The sequence below is a fragment of the Rhinolophus sinicus genome, linkage group LG09, assembly GCF_036562045.2.
Source record: "Rhinolophus sinicus isolate RSC01 linkage group LG09, ASM3656204v1, whole genome shotgun sequence".
Lineage (NCBI taxonomy): Eukaryota > Metazoa > Chordata > Mammalia > Chiroptera > Rhinolophidae > Rhinolophus > Rhinolophus sinicus.
In genome coordinates, this window is record NC_133758.1 from 108,526,491 (window position 1) to 108,545,428 (window position 18,938).

At 48.1% G+C, this 18,938-nt stretch overlaps 1 protein-coding gene and 1 long non-coding RNA gene across 2 annotated transcripts in view; both read right to left on the reverse strand.

Annotated features, from left to right (window-relative positions):
• Window positions 1-4,394, reverse strand: part of TBX20 (T-box transcription factor 20) — a 50,899-nt gene extending 46,505 nt beyond the window's left edge. Inside the window, exons 1-2 of the mRNA XM_019726310.2 lie at window positions 3,774-4,394; window positions 244-499 (exon numbers count right to left, since the gene is read on the reverse strand). Of these exons, the coding sequence (XP_019581869.1) occupies window positions 244-499; window positions 3,774-3,900 (383 nt within the window). The 5' untranslated portion in view covers window positions 3,901-4,394. The remainder of the gene's footprint in view (window positions 1-243; window positions 500-3,773) is intronic.
• Window positions 4,395-16,151: 11,757 nt separating this feature from the next.
• The window catches only part of LOC141573098 (uncharacterized), a 31,678-nt gene continuing 28,891 nt past the window's right edge, over window positions 16,152-18,938 (reverse strand). Inside the window, exon 3 of the long non-coding RNA XR_012498660.1 lies at window positions 16,152-16,434. This is a non-coding gene — a long non-coding RNA (uncharacterized LOC141573098). The remainder of the gene's footprint in view (window positions 16,435-18,938) is intronic.

Here is an 18,938-nt window from a genome sequence, read left to right on the forward strand (position 1 = left end):
ACCCTGTGCCCTTGTCATCAAGGCCGAGGTGGGGCTTCCCACGGCCAGATCTCGAGAAAGCTAACGCCCAGACATCTCTGAGGAGCTCTTTCCAAAGGCCCGCCCGTGGACAGAAGCCCTCCTTGAGCGAAGCTGCTTCTGTGCTCAAGACCAGCGGGGATTCGCCCACCTCCTGGAAACGCCTTCAGCCGCCCAGGGTGCCATTCCCCTGTCCCCGCTCCTCACCGGCCAAGACCCCACTACCTGCCAGACTTCGTGATGATCATCTCCGTGCCCAGCTCGTGGAATTTGTCCCAGAGCTCCTTGGTCTCCAGGCTGCAGGCGATTTTGGCCATTTCCTCGCTGGGAATGATGGGGGTGGTGGGGATCAGCGGCTCTGTGCACAGCGAGGAGGAGGCTGGGCTGCTGGCGCCTCCGCTGCCACCGAACTCCCCGGGAGCATCCAGGCTGGTCAGCTCACCCAGGGGCTGGGTGCAGGATGACTTCTCCACAAATTGTTCTGCAAGAGAGTGGAGAATGACAGCTAATGCTGTCAAGCAAAGACACAGGGAGGGGAACAGCACAAGTGAAATAGGTACGTGGGTTTGACCTTGAAAAAGCTAAGCTCGGAAACTCCACGAAGGCAGCAAGAACCCATCACTGTATCAATCAAGCGTGATATTTCCGGGGAATGACATGTCCATTGCTTGCCTACTGAACCAAATGGGTGAGTTTTACAACCATGGTTTGTACCACCTTTACTGACACCCACTTTAGAGAATAAATATGTAAGCAGCGGATAAAGGGCAGGGTGGGGGTAATCATGGAGGCTAAAAAGCAAGTATCCCTATTGTTATCCCTCCCAAGTTCCAGACGTCGCAGCTTGTGGGACCTGGTGCCAGGCCTGCCTCTTTGACAAGCAGGAGAGGCTTTTCTCCAGGGAGTGACAAGATTAGCACCCTCCCCACATCGAGAGGAACTTTCCCTTCCCTCCTGGAGCCCTCTCTCCATAAAAGAAAATGAAAAGTGGATGGGAGTGAGGAGGTGGTTAAAAAAAATTAATTCACTTAACTTCTTTGCCTGGCTCTCTGTTTCCTGAGCTTTAAGATGTTACATTGGGGCATTTTTTACAATATCCCTCCCAGCCTGAGAGCTTATGAAAGACTCCAGCATTTAGTTTACTAAATCATAGGAGTGTACTCCCTGTGCCATTTCTGGACAAAAAGGTTCTAGAAGTGAGGAAAACAAACGGAAACCCAGGCTAGCAGGAGTATTAAAGCAGAAAGAAGGCTTTGCCATTCGCCAGGCAGGCTGGAATACCACTGCCTATGAACCAAACATTCTCCTCCACAGCTGATAAGGGCCTGGGACTACACCAGTCACTTTGATGGAATACAGGGGGACTTTTGTAATTACCCCAATTATCTTGCATCCCTTAAAAAAGAAACTACTTGAACGTACAATGTGAAACTGATCTCCAAACACTATTCTAAGTGCCCTCAAGGAATTGAAACAAGTTCTAAATGTAGGTATGTACACATACATGATGTATATATCATATAAAATGTTTTGCTTCCCGTATTTCTCCTTGACTTGGGGCAGGCAAGTAGGAAATAGAGAATCTTTATCTTTTCTTCTCGGACAATAATAATCCAACTCTGGGTAACATTTTAAATTAAGAATCATCAAATTAATTATCTTATCTTTGTATTTTCAAATTCCAAGAATGAGAACCATACAATGGCAAAAATCTTATTTTCTACTAATGTTTTCAGAAGCACATTCACGTAATGTCTTAATAGGGAATTAACAAGTAGCCTTAGACATTTTCTTATTTTTCTGACCATTGAAAAATGCTAACCCCTAAGCCCCAGGCTAAGCAGTGGGTCAGGCTGGGAAGTGGAGGAAGAAGAAACTGATACAGAAATGCTCCAACACAAGTTATATGTCAATTATATCTTGATTTAAAAAAAGAAAGAAATGCTCTAGTGAGCTGAAGCAGTTTTTCTCAACAGACTTAATGTGTTTAAGTGGGCAATCAGGAGACGCTTTTGACCCCCACCCTACAGTTGTTTCAACATCTCACTAGGGTTTCAAGATACTACATTCTCTCTTTACAGAACCTTGAAGTGTTTTTCTTGCCGGAGTCCTTGGATTATAGTCACTGACTGCGCTGTTGAACTGGCCCCTGAAAGGGACAAGAATATGCCTCTGGTTCTTTCAGAAGCCTTGGGAGGGACAGTCGTGTTACAGACCCTGTGTGTAAAGTAAGGGGGTGGGTGATTTTGTGAGCTGGGAAGGACTTTATAGTTTAGAATTTAGATAAAAGGTTTTTCCCTCCTATGAAAAATAGACAAGGAAGCAACGCTGAAATGACAGTAAAGCTGAAGCTGGTATGTTTTCCAGTCTGCTGTCTGCACTTCTGTCAGGAATTTTAACCTGAAATCCTCTTTTCCTGCTAGCTACCAAACTATGGTGGGGCCATCCATAAAGAATTCGGGAGCCTCCTAAACAGGAGTGGATAACGTTGGGAAGTCCAGCAAACCTAACTTTGAAATTGGTTACTTTTTTTTTCTAAACAGTTGGGTTTGTTTGATTAGTTGTTTCCATTTCTTTGGCAGGTTTAGATTTAGATGGGAGGGTGGGTGGAGGAAGGCAGTGAAAGCCTTGGAGGAGAGACTTTCTGACATTGTTTTCTGGAGACCTTCTGGTTTCTTTCCCCTTCAATCTGAGCTGCTACAGGGGTTTTAATTCGCTCTTCTCTCTCGGCCCAGGCCTCTTGTTTTTGTTATCTAATGCTTCACCTTTCATATTGTTGTTGTTTTCAAATGAGATGTTAAAGTGTTGGGAAAGACAGGGAGGAGGAAGGAAAAAATAGGAAGAGTTAAAAAGAAATATTATCCTCTTTGCGATTTGATGTTTTTCCCTGCTTTAGGGCTTCCAGATGATCAGGGTATGGAATAATTATTTCCCTGGAACCCAATAGGTGATGATGAGAACACTTCTCTCACTCCCTACTGTAAAGGGACTTTGAGACCCATCTCCAGCAGTTTCTTTCCCACACAATTCATTTGTGATTAGTGGAACGTAATCCCTTTTCTCCCTTCACTCCCAGCCTGGTGTCTTCTATAAATGGTAAAGGTTGTTGAACAAACAGTATAGCTAAAAGTTGAGGAATTTGGGAAACGGTTACTGGCTCATGTTTTGCCAACCTCTACTGAAAATGACCACAGTTATAAAATGATGTCTTACTGATAAGTCTAGAGCTTCTGTGAAGAAAACGGTTCCTGCAGGAAGAGCTGGCTTAGTCTACCGCGATTTTAAGGAATTGACCCTGTTTAGCGTAGAAAGTCAGAGGGAAAACAAAATTAAACTAGTTTCTTGTGAAATCGCTTAGTCTGATTTCAAACGCACAAGCAGGTGTTACACGCATTGTAAACCCTGTTGGGTCTTAAAAGTGGTTTTATTATTTATCTCTGAATGTTTTTATCCCAACAAAGTTACACACCCACACCCCACATGTCCAAGTTGACATGGGGATTCTAGACAAATAAGGAGAGCGCACATACAAGATGCGAAACCAGTTGTATTTAACAGACTGTGTCACTCCCGGCGAAAACTTGGGACTTAAATAATCTCCCATCCCCGACGTGTGGCCTATGGCCCGAGGGTCAGAAGCGCCGCGCGTGAGCAGGGAAAGAAGGCCACCCTCATGAGCCTCCCAGAGCCAGGGGACAGACAGATGCGCTGCATCCCGCCTCTGCCCACTGCGGACAGTCAGTAGCCCGACTTACCCAGGGGTTTGATGGTATTCTCTGCGGCCTCCTTCTCCTTAGAACCGCCGCTGGACATGAGCGCGGCGATGGAGAAGGCGTTGGCCCGGGAGGAGAGCTGGGGCTTGGGCGACGCCGTGAACTCCATGGCCTCCAGTACGGGGTCCTGGCTAGGGACGGGGCCTGCCGAACTGCTGTCCAGCTTCCCCAAAGGAGACAAAGACCGAGACACAGCGCAAAGTTTCCGAGTGCAATCACTGCGCAGCCGGGGACTCCAGATGAGTCAGCCCCAATCTCCTAAGAGCTCCACACTGGCCTCTCCTTTCTCTCCCCCACCGCAAAGCCCTGGAGCCGCAGAGACTTCGAACTAGCCGGAGAGGGCGGGAGAAGACCAACCGCAGGCTCAACCGGGTGCGCAAGCACCGGGACGCCCCGCAGGACCACGGTCTGCGCTGCTGGAAGCTGGTGACGCGCATCAGCTGCGCAAAGACCAGAGGTCCCGCAGCACCCCCTCCGCGTCCTTCCTCCCTTCCCCCGCTGGGGACGGCCCAAGCTGCAGGATGTTGGGGACCGGTGGAGCGACACTGAGAAGGGGCGGACGCCAGGAAGCCCGAGCGCGGCAAGCCGCGGAAGACACTGCGCCTGGGAGCTTGTAGCCCTGCGCCTTAATTTGCTGGCGGCGGCGATCCTGGCGGCCGGCAGCCAGTCAGCGCCGCCCCACGTCACCGCTTCCTGATTCCGCCGCCGGGGGCGGGGCCGTTGGGCTGGGCTGGAAGGGCGCGCCCTGGGCGCAGCACCGCGTGGCCTCGCACCGCAGCGGCCCACGGACTTGGCACAGGTTGGGGGAAAGGGGTGCCATCACAAGGCTGACGCAGCCGCTGCGGACGTCCTCCTCGTCGTCTTGCAGTCCCGGGGCGGGAGGGTGGTACGCGCTGTCGGGAGGGAGCATTTTGTCGCGACCTAAAACTGGGGATCCCGAGAGTGGTGACATCTTCCCGAGAGGAAGACATCGAGAGTTCTTGCTTCTTCCATTCTTTTTCTTAACTGATATTCAAAGTTCCAAAAGAAAGTTGGGGAGCGCTAAGTAGAGCGGAAAACGGCGCCGCAGAGCTGGTGCCCGTGGGCCAGATCCCATGCGCGGGGCTCCTAGTCCCCAGGGCTTGGTCCCAGTACTGGGGGGCTCCAAATTCTGCTTGACAGTGGGGCTGAGAGGCGCTGCCCCTGCAGAAGGTACGCTAAAGGAGTGCAGCGAGCTTTTGGGAAAGTGTGCTGCATTCGGAACCCTGGTTTCTGCTGCACGCCGGTCTGCCTCTCACCCGGGTCTCCTGTTCCCGAGAGTGGCTCTGGAAAATAGAGCCTCGACCGACGGGAAAGCAAGGGGCGGACGCGGTGCGGGCTGCGCGGCAACCTGCAGGGACACGCAACGCGCAGTGGGAGAGGGCGAGCCTTACAGAGTCGGGGATTGGCGGACACCGAACCTTCTGCCTTCGCAGATTCTGCGGCGACCAGGACTTCCCACGGCCTTGTGGGGGTCGTCCTGTTGGCCTTGTTCTGCTTGAATAACTCAAATTCTCCGAATTCGCAGGGTAATCCGCTTCACTCGGAGCCGTGTAAACTCAGGCTGACACACACACTCAAGCTGTACATGTAAATATTTGCGCTCCTTTTCAGCCAGTCGGTCTGGTGATTAGGAGCCACTTGGTGGGTCTTAAAGAGAAAAAAAAAAAAAAAGAAAACAGCCCCCATTTTCCCACCAGCCTTTTACTCCCTTCACTGCACCCCCCCCTCCTGAAATACACTTATGGGGGGAAAACTAAAAGTCAAAAGTTGAGAACATTTATGTAAGTAAAACGATGTTATCTGGGAAAGTCCTTATTTAAGACTGTCCTAGTTTCTAACTAGGTCTGCATGAAGAAGGTGACTAAGAAACGTTTTCTGTAATCAACCTCTATGTACAAAGTATATATGTGTAAATGTTTGGGGAAATTCGTAAAACTATAGACTTTTGTACTTGAGGGAGTTTATGCGGTCGTGTAGCCCATCTCTATTTGATTTTGCGTGAGAAAAAAATGGGTCTTGCGTGGCGGAAGGCGCGTCTCCCCTGCAGTCCGCCCAGCTGGTTAAAGGCAGACCAGAGCACGGGACCCGCACTCCAGGCCGCGGTCCTGATTCCCGCCGCCCTGCAGCGGTGCCTGGGCTCTTCCTGGGAGATCCACAGCAGAGCTAGCGCAGGCTTTCCGATTAAACCGCGGTAAGAATAGAGGCTAAATCACTAGTGCGCCTAAAGATCAGTTTCTCAGTTTCCATTCTTGAGTCTTTAGTCCTTTGCTGTTTTTGGACAACCCAGATCCACCCAAGACCCTTCGGTTATTAAAGCTCTGAGCTCCCCCCACCCCACTTAAATACAACAGTGACATTGCCTTCGTTTGAGTGCAAGGCGCACATTAGTTCCTTTCCTGTCTTAAATGCTAGGGTTTGGCCAGGAAGGAAGATTTATGTCAAGAGGTTTTTTTGGGGGGTGGGGTGGGGGTGGGGAGAGAAGTGATGTCATGGTTAGTCTAGAACTTAATATATGCTTCAACTGGGTGTCGAATACAAGTCTGCTGGTTTTAGTTTTCAAAAACTTACTGTGGAATTATACCTCAATAAAAAGAAAAAAATATTGTCATTACATTTCTACACAGAGGAAGAGCCACATCTTTTCTTAATTGTCTCAATGGTTCAGACTGGAATTTGAATGATTTCATGACAGGGGCATTTGTAGAAAAATTGGCGGAGCAAGGGGAAAGTTGACTTACCACCCACCCACCCCCCAATCAGTTTCCTTCCTTTTCCAATTGCCCATTTGGCCTTAGCCCAGCTTTGGGTCTCTTGTGGGCCGGAAACTCCGACTACTCATCCTATTAAAGGTAAAATAGGAAGCATAAAAACTTAAGCTGGCATGCGGAGGCAGGCACCAAACCAGAGGAATTGAAAAGACCACTTTAAACAAATCCAGGCGCGAGGGGCGAGCCATTTGGGGATCCCTCCCAAGCTATGCATCTTGTTGGTGTCGAAACCGAGGCAGTAAAATGTGTACTACAACATAATTATCGGGGGCACACTGTCCCTTCTCTTAGATTTATTGCCTTTGCAAATCAATATGGTGCCATAAAAACGGGAACCGGTGCTTGGCAAAGAGATCCTGTCAAAGGGCGATTCAGCGCGGTCCCTCAGCGGAGAGCGCCGAATTCTGAAGGCCCTTCAAAATCCCTGCGTGAGGGCGGTTCCGTTAGCAGGTAACGCTGCCTAGAGAGTTGAAACAAAGCAACCACGTTGACACGTCCCTTCAGGTTCGTCTCAGGCTGCCCACAGGCGGGCGGGGGCTGCTTTCGGATACCGGAAAGTGCCTTGGACTCAGAAGGATTTAAATCTGGACTTTAGCCCGCGTTAGCTCTGAGACGTGTGGGCTACCGAAACCTCTCAAAGGCTCAATTTCATCATCTACATTAAAACACAGACAATAATTTATTCCTACCCGGAACATGGTTCTATGGATGACTGAGGTAAGGTGCATAAAGCGCCTAAACCACAAGTAACCCTAATGGTTACCCCAATATAAGTAAAACCTAAGTACAAAATTTAATTAAGTTTTGAACTGCAATTTCGCGATCGCAGAGACGTATCTCGTGCGTGGTCAGTAAACTGCTTACACAGTTTTGGAAAGGACGCGGAGGATTGGGCTCACCGGGTGGTAATGGACCATTATTTTAAATCCTGTTGAACTTTGGAGCCTAGGAATTGAAAATTTGGGTTATACATCTGAGTTTTATTATACGGACTGTGATTATATGGAGGGCTGGAAGACGTCTTCTTACACACGCCACCCTTTCAAATTCAACTTTGTAGCCTCGGGAACTCAAAAGTTGGTTGACCCGGAGAACTGCCCAGGAAGTAATCGGTTTCCCGCCTTTGGCCAATGGTCCTTCGCTTAACTGATGCTAGAGCAGAACCCTCCGCTGACTGCGGCAAGGACTGGTCCCTGGCTCGTGTCGCCGACACCCCGCTGACGCTGGGGGCGAGCTCTGCGCGCGGCGGTGGGACCCGGTGATAGACCAGGAGCGCCGTCTGGCACCCGAGGGTGATCGCGGGAAAGAAGGTGGGAAAGGAGACCCGCTTCTCAGCACGCGGGAAGCTACTCCCGAACATGCGCAAAGATCCCGTCCCCATCCTCTCTTCCGCTTTTTTACTAAATGCTTTAAAAGCACAGTAATGGGCCCTTGTGCCTTTGGATTTCTAAATTCGGTTTACCGCACTGGACTGACTCCCGAAGCAGCGTGGGGAGCGAGGCCGCGGCCCCTGGGAGGCCGCTGCGGTACCTTCTCGCGGCGCGCGGGGAGCAGCGCGCGTGCCCGCGCCGGGTAGGGAGCGCGCGGCGTGGCCTCGGATGTCACCTAGCGGCAAGAGGGCGAGTCCCAGCCTTTCATGTGGGGAGCCCAGGCCGGGGCTCAGATGCATACCCGGCCGGGGTTGTTTTCTTGACCCCAAGTGGTCCTTGAGATGCGCCCCCTCCACCCCAGGCTGCAAGCGTCGGCCCAGAACACCCAGGCCTCGGGCCCACCCTGGAGGCCCCCGGGCCCGGCCGCCAGGCGCCTTTGCCCAGTGCGGGCTGCAAGAGCAAGGCAAAGATCAGCTCCACTAGGGACGCGGCCCGAAGTTGTCATCTGACGATCCCGGTAGTGCGTGTACGCGCTTTCGGTCCGGGACCTCACACTGGCGCCCAGCTGTGGGACCCAGGAAAGGGAAAAGGGATGTGTGGGCCGACGACAGGGTGAGCCCATTTCCAGGGCCGGTGTCCTTAGTTGGTGAAGGGAAAGGTCATTTGAGGCCGGAGCCCGGGGTACTAGGACCTTCCCCAGCGAGGGGTCTCCTCCGGCTCTCACCGCGCGACATCCTCGGTCTGGGGCAGAGGTCAGGCGCCGGGCCTTGCAGCCTCCTCCCTGGATGCTCTCCCGGGGCTGCGACCCTCCCGCTCCACCTCACGACCACTTGATTCCCTCGTCTTCCCCCAGGAGCTCGGCCCTGCAGGGCCTCCTCCTGTCTCGGGCAGAACCCCTGCGCTAGAGCTGTGCAAAACTCGCAGCGTGATCCCAAGAACAGCAAAGAAAGATATCTTCCGACCCCTGTGATCGAGGAATCCAGACCACTCTCGCCCACCCGCCGCCCTCCTTCCTCCTTCGCGCGTGCTCCCGCCTTCCTGATTCAACCCTCCTCTCGGGACGTCGCTGCCTTCCCCCTTCCAGTTGCCGGGCTGCTGATGGATCCTATCTTTATTTAAAACGTAGATATTTTGTCCATTGTGAATGTCTTGCATGGATTTTGATTTTTTTAAATTGGTGCATTAAAATATGTATTGATTACTGAGGTTTTTTGGCGCCCCCATAAATGTCGGTCCTCATCCTACCCCAGGCCGGGTCAAGAAGGTTAAGAATTGGATCGAAATTAAGCTGATAATAAGCAGTGGGGGGCGGGGGGGGGCACTCCAACGTAAATCTCTGGCTTTGAAAGTGTAGCTCCTGCCATCACCGCGCGCCGGACTGATTAAGCCGGAACTCCTACTTGGAGGAAGAAAGAGGACAGAGGAAGGTCCCCTGCTTCGGGATGAATGTCCTGCTGGCAGGTGCCCTGGCCTGCAGGCGCGGACCAGTGGGGCCTGAGTGGAGAGGGCATGCCGCGGCCAGACAGGCCTGAGCACACTTCCGGAGCTGCATTTTCTTACATGTTTAAAAAACTCAAAATTAAATGAGACAACTTCCGTAGAAGAGCAACCACAGCTGACTTGTCGGCCGTGCTCTTCCTCTCACAAAGCAGCGTCAGTTGTGGAGATGCCACCTAATTCAACGCGATTGCCTCATGTCAGAAGATGATCCAGTCTTCCACCAACCCGCTGCGCCCTGTGCTCTCTGTGACGGCTGGGGCACGTCTGCCTGCGCCAGAGCGAGCTGTTTGGTTACAAGCTATTCAAGTCTGTATGGGGGCTTGGGGGGGTCACGATGGGGAAGACTGAGGCAGGAAGTAGTCCTCCAAGGTCTCTGCCACCAGTTCCCATGGTGAGTCACCCAGGAAGCCATCGATGGAAGCTCATCTTATTCCCTACCAAGGGCAAAATATACCCAGTAAGGGTTTGGGTGCCTATTCCCAAATGTCAGCCTGAGACAGACAGACGACTTGAAGCATGGATTATGTAAGGAAACAAAGATATACGTATCCAATAAAAGGTAAAGAATGCAGAGTATGGGTTCATTCATCCAGTATTCACTAGTACTTACTCTGGGCTGGGTACTGTGCTAGGTTCCAGGAATAGACCAGCCATCAGAAACCTAAAATTCCTGCCTCCTGCGACTCACAGTGTGGTGAGAGACACTGCTAAGCGTGTAAAAACCACAAGAAGTAGAAACTGTGACAGATTTGAGAAAACAAAGAGCAGAGATAGCAAACTCAACCTATGTATTTGTGGGTATTCATTCATTCTGGAACTGGCTTGTTGGGGTGGGATGTGGTTGGATAATTTGCATATAATCCCTGCCCATCAAAGATTCAAAGCCTGGCTCGAGATGTGTAAAAGAGCAGGGATGTGAAAAGTATACATGTCATTCTCCTCAATACTGAGCTACAAGAACTCTTAGGATGTAGGGTTATAATAGCTTAAGGTTAAACATAAATAAAAATAAGGCAGAACAAACAACTTTAATAAAACCCTTGCAGAGAGAAAAGGGGTTGGGGTCTGGCATCAACACGGGTTTGGAGCAAGCTGTGCTGTCTTCATTTCCACATCTGTAAAATATGGATACCGATGAGAATACCTACATCAAGAGTTCGTTTTGAAGATTAAATGGAGTAATGCCCACGAGAGGGCAAGGTCTTCATGGCCAACTCCGGAACTTGGAAGAAAAGCCTCCTCCTTGATTTAAGGCTGATACAAATGTGATCTGATGAAGAAGTGTGCCCAAGAGCCCCAATTTCCACCCTGCACTCAAGGAATGTAAGGAACATCTTTCTCTCCGGGGTCTGTGAGAGGATCTGTGGTGGAAGAGAAACCCTCATGCTGTGGGGCAGGGGCCAAGCCCCTGCAGATGCGCAGACACGACGTCCCTGCTGTGAACACCTCGCTGGAAAGGCCTCCAGGAGGCCCACCGTCGGCCTCTGCTGCATTTTCTTCTGTTAACTCCTGCAGTTTGAAGGCGTTTTTAGTACATTTCAAGTTCTGGATGCTAGTTTTTCAATGTATTACAAAGAGCATCTCTTGCACTCTTAGTATGTGTCAGGCGCTGCACGCAAGCTTTCCAAGAAATACATAATGTTGATAATAGTATCAGTTGGGTAGTGTTACATGTGCGTGTTGAAGTTGCAGAAAATGAGGCTCGGAAGGCTAAGTAAACTCACTTGCTCAAAGGCACACGGGCAGTTCCATGGCGATGCAGGAGGCGACCGCGCGGTGCAACCCAAGTCCTTTCGCTCCTCAATCTTAATCCCCACCCATATCGAATTCTATCACTGACTTGGTTGATTTCCTGTGTGAGAAGCAGCAGCAGTTCGGAGGAAAGGGCTGAATTTTCTTGGTCCGTTTGTAAATAGCCTCAGAGCCCAGAAACACGTGCGCAAGTTTGTTGTCTGCCCACGGGGATCCGTTAACATTATTGCTTCCAACGTGGCCAGATGTCACTCGCAAGCCCACTGCCCACGCTCCCCGCGCACAAAGCAGAAAGGACGGCCAAGTAAAAGTTTTTCGGTGTCGCACGTGGACGGCCTCTGGCGGCCTCTGCAATTTTTTTCTTTTCTTTTCTGGGTGTAATTACGGAGTAATCTGCAGGTTCCGCGGAGGCAGCGGAGGAGGCGGGGAAGTTGGAGACCCGGCTGGCGGGGATGGGGGGATCATGCATCCCTTGGCGGGAGTCTGTATGGCTCACCGCTCGCGTACCCCCAACTTTTAGAGGTAGACTACCAAGGATTCGAGGTTCGAAGACAGATTTGTCCTTTGCTGGCCGTGTGACCCTGAGCTGTTGGGACTGCTCTGAGCCTTAGTTTCCCTGGCTGTGAAGAAGGAGGCTCGATCAGTGCCTGACGCCGGCCTCAGTTAGAGCAATGCCATGGCAGGAAGCGGATTCTTTCCAAGACCGAGAGGCACAGAAGCATCGAGCCCAGGGGATTGCAAGGCGCTCTCACGCCTCTTCCGTCTGGGATCCGCTGGTTCTCCCCCATCAACCCACCCCATTCTTAGCGGCCGTCCTGGTCCCAGACTTTCGCTTTGGCGAGGCCACGGCAGCCCAGAGTAAAGGGGACAATGGCGCCATAGTCTCGGCTGCACTTAGTCCCCCTGCGTGGTGACTCGAGGGGAGACTCTGACTCCTAAAGACTCCTCCGAAGGCGACGCTGTCGGGGTCCCTGCAAACGACTGCACTGTTGGAGAGGCAGACCCCAACCCGCTTCTCCGCTCCAGCGCTCGGGCCCCCCTCGGACACACGCGGCTCCCACCCAGGACCTGAGGCCAGAGACTGCCCTTGGCTCCCATCGCTACCTTCCCTGGGGCTGGGACGCAGATGTCCAAGTTAGAGCCCCCGCCACTGCCGGTCTCTACTTAGTCGGCGCGGTGACCGTGGCGCTGGCGGCGACGGGGGCCTTCTCTTGGCTGCCCTGCCATTTAATCAGGGCTATTATCAGACTCGGCTTGCAGGATGGCGCCGTCCGAGCTTTACCTCCATTAGCGCTGGGCAGGGTGGGGGCTGGGTCCCCAGACCGCCGCCTGTCCCGGCCGCAGCTGCGGCGCTTCTGGGGCACTTTGAGAAAGGCAGAGGCCTGGGATTTGGTGGCAGCTTGGGCTATTTCAACACAGCCTTTCTCAGGCTGACAGTGTATTAGACTTTTATTTCCTGGCTCCCAATTCGACCTTTACTAGCTCTCTGGCGTTGGGGCCTTGACTAGCTCTCTGAATTTCTCTGAGCCTCAGTTTCTCATCTGTGAAATGAGTCTGAATAGATACTTAACTCAAGGTTGTCGTGAAGATTAACTAAAATAATGTGCATTAAGTGTTATTCGGATGACCTGACACACACAAATGGTGTTACTATTATTATTACATTAGCATTATATCTGCTTTTTAAAGGCTTTTCTTTTTAATTAAAAAAGGGGTGAAGAGAGGGACAAAGGTTGAATGTTTCAAAGAAGTCCAAAGATTGCTTACAGACCTGTTGGTTTTCTTTGCAACTAACTGGGTTCAAGTTCACCTCTGCCACTTGCTACCTGTGTGACCTTAGGCATGTCACTTCATCTGGCTATGTACATTAAATGAGATGATGCATATAGAATGCTAAGTACAGAGTAGACTCTCCTTAAGCACAGGTTAATCGTATTCATTATTAGCAAAATGTTTTCACAAACCACAGACTTTAGATTTTTTTTTTTAAATCTCCCTACAAGCAGTCAACTGTCTCCAAAGGGATATTTATAGGGTGGGGCCGCAGGTTTAGAGCTGTATGTCAGGCCTGGAATGCTGGGAAAAGGGAGTGTGAATCACTCAACAGTGTCTTTTGGCTTCCAGAGTTTCCTCTTTGCATGTCCATCACAATGCCCTATTGACACAGTCCGTTTACAGATACAAGCTCAACAGCAAAATCAGTCACCATTGTTTCCAGAGGGCTGCTAAGAGATTAGCGCTTGAAGCAACCCCAGTATTGTCAGCGGGAGTTTCTAATCAGTCAAGTGTAATTAGCAAAGCAAGACTAATTATTAAAGTGACCTTCTAAATAGTGAATGTTTGTGAATGGTCCTTAAGTGGGATGTGCTGGGCACACAGCCCAATCCTTAAGGACTGCCTTCCACTTCAGCCAGCACTGGCCCCAGCTCTCCATCTTCCCCCAAAGCCTGGTCCTGCTTTTAGACTGACTTTCTCGCTCTGACATGTCAAGCACATGGCTCATAATAATGGTTAACTTATTTCCAGGGTTTGTATCTACATGCTGATAGCCTAAGTACCTTACCTGTATTATCTTGTTTGATCCTTACCATTTTACAGATGAGGAAATAAGGCACAGAGAAGTTATGCAACTTACTTTAAATCACACAGCTAAATCACACAGGTGGTGGAGGATAGGCTTCAGTTCATGTCTGTCTTTCTCCAAGGCTCCTATGCCCCTATCTCTTAGCACTTTTAGCCCCTACTCTTCTGCAACTCAAAAACACTTTGAAACAGATAGTATACACTCAATGAGTCCAGAGGAAAACAAACAAACAAACAAACAAACAAACAGAAAACTTCAGAAAGTTCTCTGCTTCTAAGGAGGCATCGAGGGATAGAGGCTATAGTACCTGGCAGGGGTCTGAGGGCGTTTAGAACTCAGGATGACTTTTTGTCAGTCACTGCTCCTTTGTGCCATAATTTACTCTTTGTAAAATGATTGCATGCTTCTTATACTGTATGTCTAACGTTTAGTGAGGCCTAATACATGTCAAAGCCGGTGTGGGCGGTGCTTTCATGTACATCATTTCACTGTAACATACATTTCATAAATTGTATTTTATAATAAATATTGCCTACGTCACAGGGCTTTTGTGATGATCCAATGAGCCAAATTATTTGGAAATATTAAAAAAATAAGACTTTATTAGAAATGACTATTGTTTAATTTAAACATTGTGAAATATATATATATTTCTTTGGACAGTGATTTTTCAATATGTGGTTCAAAGTCTACCTGAATCCACAGCACCTAAGAATTTTGTGTGTTTCTTGGCTCCACCCAGAGTGACTGGACTCAGCTCCTGGTGCCTAACTGGGTGGTGCTGGTGGGGAAGCATATGCATTTGAACCAAGCAAGTCCTGAACTCTTAGTCCTTATGGTACCGCAATCTTCCTATTGGGCACATTCAGCTTTGGATTTGATCAGAGCTGGAGACAAACAAGAACTTCCCACTTCTTCTGAGAAGCCATCTGAGATTAATCAAAAGGTCCCCTAACGAAACCTATAACTTCCAAAGTTTCCCACCGCACCCTTAACCGGAAAGGGTGGCTTCTGGTCCTGATATGTCTGTTGTTTCTTTCAAGGGTGGATACTGGGAGAGCATGACTGACCTTGTGCAACCTGAGACAAGAAAAGCCACCAGGAAGTCCACCTCCCTCACCCCCACCTCACACAAACACATCACGTAGAGGGCACTTTTGCAGGTGAGGTCCTTAGCTTGGAGTACTACAACAGGGACCAAGACATTTCAAAATGTTTGAAAAGACCAGCAGGGTCACTAAAATTCACCTCCCTCCACATCTTATACCAGGGGTGCCAAAAAAATGTATACAAGTGGACACTTTGGTCAACGTTGCTCAAGCAGTAGTTCACCGTAATCAGAAGTGTCTGGACGCTGATGGTGACCACTTTGAGCACCTCTTGTAACTGCAGAAGTCAAACGTGACTTGCATTCATCTTTTCTTATCAATATATATGTATATATATATATATATACACACACACACACACATACATATACGTATACATATATACATATACATATATATGTGTTTGTATATATATGTGTATATATATACATATATATGTGTGTGTATATATATATATATATATATATATATATATATATATAGCACTGATTTATTGGGGAATATTGGGGAACAGTGTGTTTCTCCAGAGCGCATCAGTTCCAAGTTGTTGTCCTTCAATCTAGTTGTGGAGGGTGCAGCTCACCGGCCCATGTGGGAATTGAACTGGCAGCCCTGTTGTTCAGAGCTTGCATTCTAACAAACTGAGCCATCGGGATGCCCCATTGGTATATACTGAGCATTACAATTTTAATACAGTTTTCCTTTCTTAAAATATGTATACATTTTTTGGCCCCCTCTGTAGATGAGGAAATTGAACACTGAAGCCTGGGTCCGGAAGTGACATAACCAAATTCATGCCACTGTCATATTTTTGAACCCAGTTAGTCTGACTGAATTAATACTGACCCCTTTGACAAGCGCTCCCCTTAGGAGTAGGAAAGCCTTTCCTTAGCTATCATTGATGTCCTGATTTATGCCACTGCACTGTCTGAGTTGTGACCCACAGGTATTGGCCTTTTGGGTGATCACGAAGGCTACACAACTGCTGTGAGGACTCAACCTGTATTCTTCAGCACGGCCTCATTTAGCCATGAGCAGGGAAGAAAACTTGGAGTCCTGACCTTGGCATCAAGGATTTGACTTCCAGAGGAGTTCTTCATCATCTGGATTGTACAATAGTCATCTCTGGACCTGAAGGTTGACAGGCCTGCAGGATTAATTTGCTCTTTTCGGGGGTGAGGAGGGGGATTTTCATATGACCCGATAAAATGCAAGTATTTGAAACAAAATTTTAAGGAAGAAGGATTGAGATAATGTGTGCATCCATTAATATTTTATGCTGTGAATAATGGAAAATTCTTTTCAATCTAGTTTAAACAATAAAAGGAATTTGTTGGCCCATTTACTTAAATAGTGTAGGTATAGTTTCAGATGAAGTGTGATCCAAGGTGGAAAGGAAATCTCCATTTCTCACCTCTGGCTTCTTGTTGGTCTGATTTTTAGGCAGGCTTGCCCCTGGGTCACAAGATGGCTGTCAGCAGGTCTTGCCTCATCCTTCCTTGTTTGTGCCCTTAGGAAATAGTCTCTCTCCTTCAGCACCTGCAGAGAAAGGAGTCCAGGAAACGTCTTTATATCTCATAGGCTCTGGTTTAGGATCACGTGCCTTGAACTAAAACCATGATCAAAGGATTGGGGTACAGGGATTGGCTTAACCAACCCAGGGCTCCCCCTCTGAACTTTGGGGGTAGTGGAAGTCCTCCCAAACCATATGACTGAGACCAGGAAAGGGGTGACTTCATTAAGGAGAAATGAGATTACTAGTGGCCACACTCAAGCTTGGGAAATTTTGCATAGAAGATTTTTTTTTTTCTTTACAGGAAACCTGGATTGTGTTTCCCAAATGAAGCTTTGCAGAACACAGGTTGCTCAAATGTTGTACATTCTGATATTTTTGTACATTCTGAGAGCTAAGAATAGCTTTTACATTTTCAAATGGTTGGAAAAAGAAATCAAAAGAATAGTATTCTGTGGCAGGTGAAAATTATATGAAATTCAAATTTTAGTGTCCACAAATAAAGTTTTATTGTAGGGGTTGGCAAACTTTTTCTGTAAAGGGCCAGACAGCATATGATCTCTGTCAAAATTATTCATGTCTACCATTGTAACATAAAAACAGCCATGGGCAACATATAAACAAATTTTATTTATCGACACTGAAATTTGAATTTCAGATAATTTTCACATGTCACAATATATTATTCTTTGATTTGTTTTCAACCATTTAAAAATGTAAAGATCATTCTTGGCTAGCGGGCTAGCCATATAAAAACAGGTAAGTGGCTAGATTTGGCCCACGGGCCATACTTTGCAAACCCCAGTTTCATTGGCTGCTTTTGTAGTACAGAGGCAGAGCTGAGTGGCTGTGACAGAGACCATGTGGCCTAAAAAATACTTACCAGCTGATCCTTTCCAGAAAAAGTGTGCTGGCCCTTACTTTAGAATGGAACTTCTCAAGCTTTAATTTGCATACAGAGCACTGGGGAATCTTTTTAAAATGCAGATTCTGATTCTGTAACCTTGAGTCAGTCCAGAGAATCTGCATTTCAGTAACTTCTGAGGTAGGCCACATATGGGGGATTTTTCAGTCATTGTTCTTTGGACATTATCAAAAACCTCAGGAACTCCTCTCTTGCCCCACCCTCACTTGTGGAATCATTTTTGCAGGGGGAGGGGAATGTGCATATCATATAAGCAGATTCTTACTCTGTAATTCTTTTTGAGAACCCTTGATGTTGACACTTTAACAAAGATTCACTGACAAATTCATTGAAGACTGGGTGTTAGCCAAACAATTGACTTCAGAGCTGGTGGGATTTGGTGGATTTTTGTTCAACAAAGTATGAATACTATATTTTTTTAAATGCTGTTAGTTATCTAACTACTATAGTGAAAAGATGGTTTATTTGTTGGTTAATCTCCAGGGAGTGAATCCTGTTTTCTAGCATCTTTGTTTCACCTGAAGGCAGTGATTTAGGTATATTGATTGATGGCTAGTGAACTGGCACCCACCTTCCCTTTCCCTCATTTCAGTTATGCATTTATGACCTGCTAGTTCTAGTAAAGTACAGACAGGTTTAAAGAGCAAGGATTGGGTTTGTGTCTATGTAGTCACAAGGCAAACTTCCTGTAAAACCCCATTAAACCCTTTCTTTGTTGACTTCCTTTTTCCTCCTTCCCTCCATTCTTTCCTTTCCTTGATGGCCCTCCATCTTGAATTTTGTATCTTTTTTCCCAACTTTAAACTTCTGAAGAATGAACCGTCCCAAACCATGCCGCTTTAATATTAGAGCCAAGAAAGAAAAGAGGACTAAAGAGCCTTACAGAGACATGGGATTTGGGGTTTTCAGAACGTGAATCAAAACCCAGGTGCTGGACAGCAAGGAGCAGCCAACCGGAGAACCAGGAAAGGCGAAGCTCCAACAGCTATAGAAACAGAACAGTCTTGCCTCTCATTGAGTGGGGAGTCTGTGTTGTGAGGTGCGATGCGTCAGACACAGCATTCGAGACACTGTCGGTCACGTGAGTGGGAAAGCACTACTTGTTTTCTTCTTTTTTATGCTTGCTAATGACTCAAAGCCAGCTTTATAATCCAATCTATGCACTTGGTCACATAAGCCAGACCTGCCGGTACTGTCTGCTTCTTCTGGGAGAGGGATGGGGCGCTGGGGCACGAAGAGGTGTGTGGGAGCAAGCATTGCATTTAAAGGCTGCAGAGACGCCCAGGGCATCTTGAAGAACTAATCTATTATTAATTTAAGTTTTAGTTGCTTCACATTGGACCCTGATGGATATTTTTATTTTCATTTGAATTAGCAAGGTTTCTTAGGAAAAGAGAAACACGCAGATGAAAGTTAATAATGATGATTTTCAGAAGGGCTACCTTGAACAGAGAAAAGAAATATTCTCCTTAAAAATAAAAAACCCACAAGAACCACCCCAATAAACTAACTTGTCAGGGTTGGGGGCAGTGGGTACAGAGAGTCTTCTATTCTTGACCAGAGGCTTACCATAATGCAGAATGATTAGCCTTCTAGCTTAAAAGG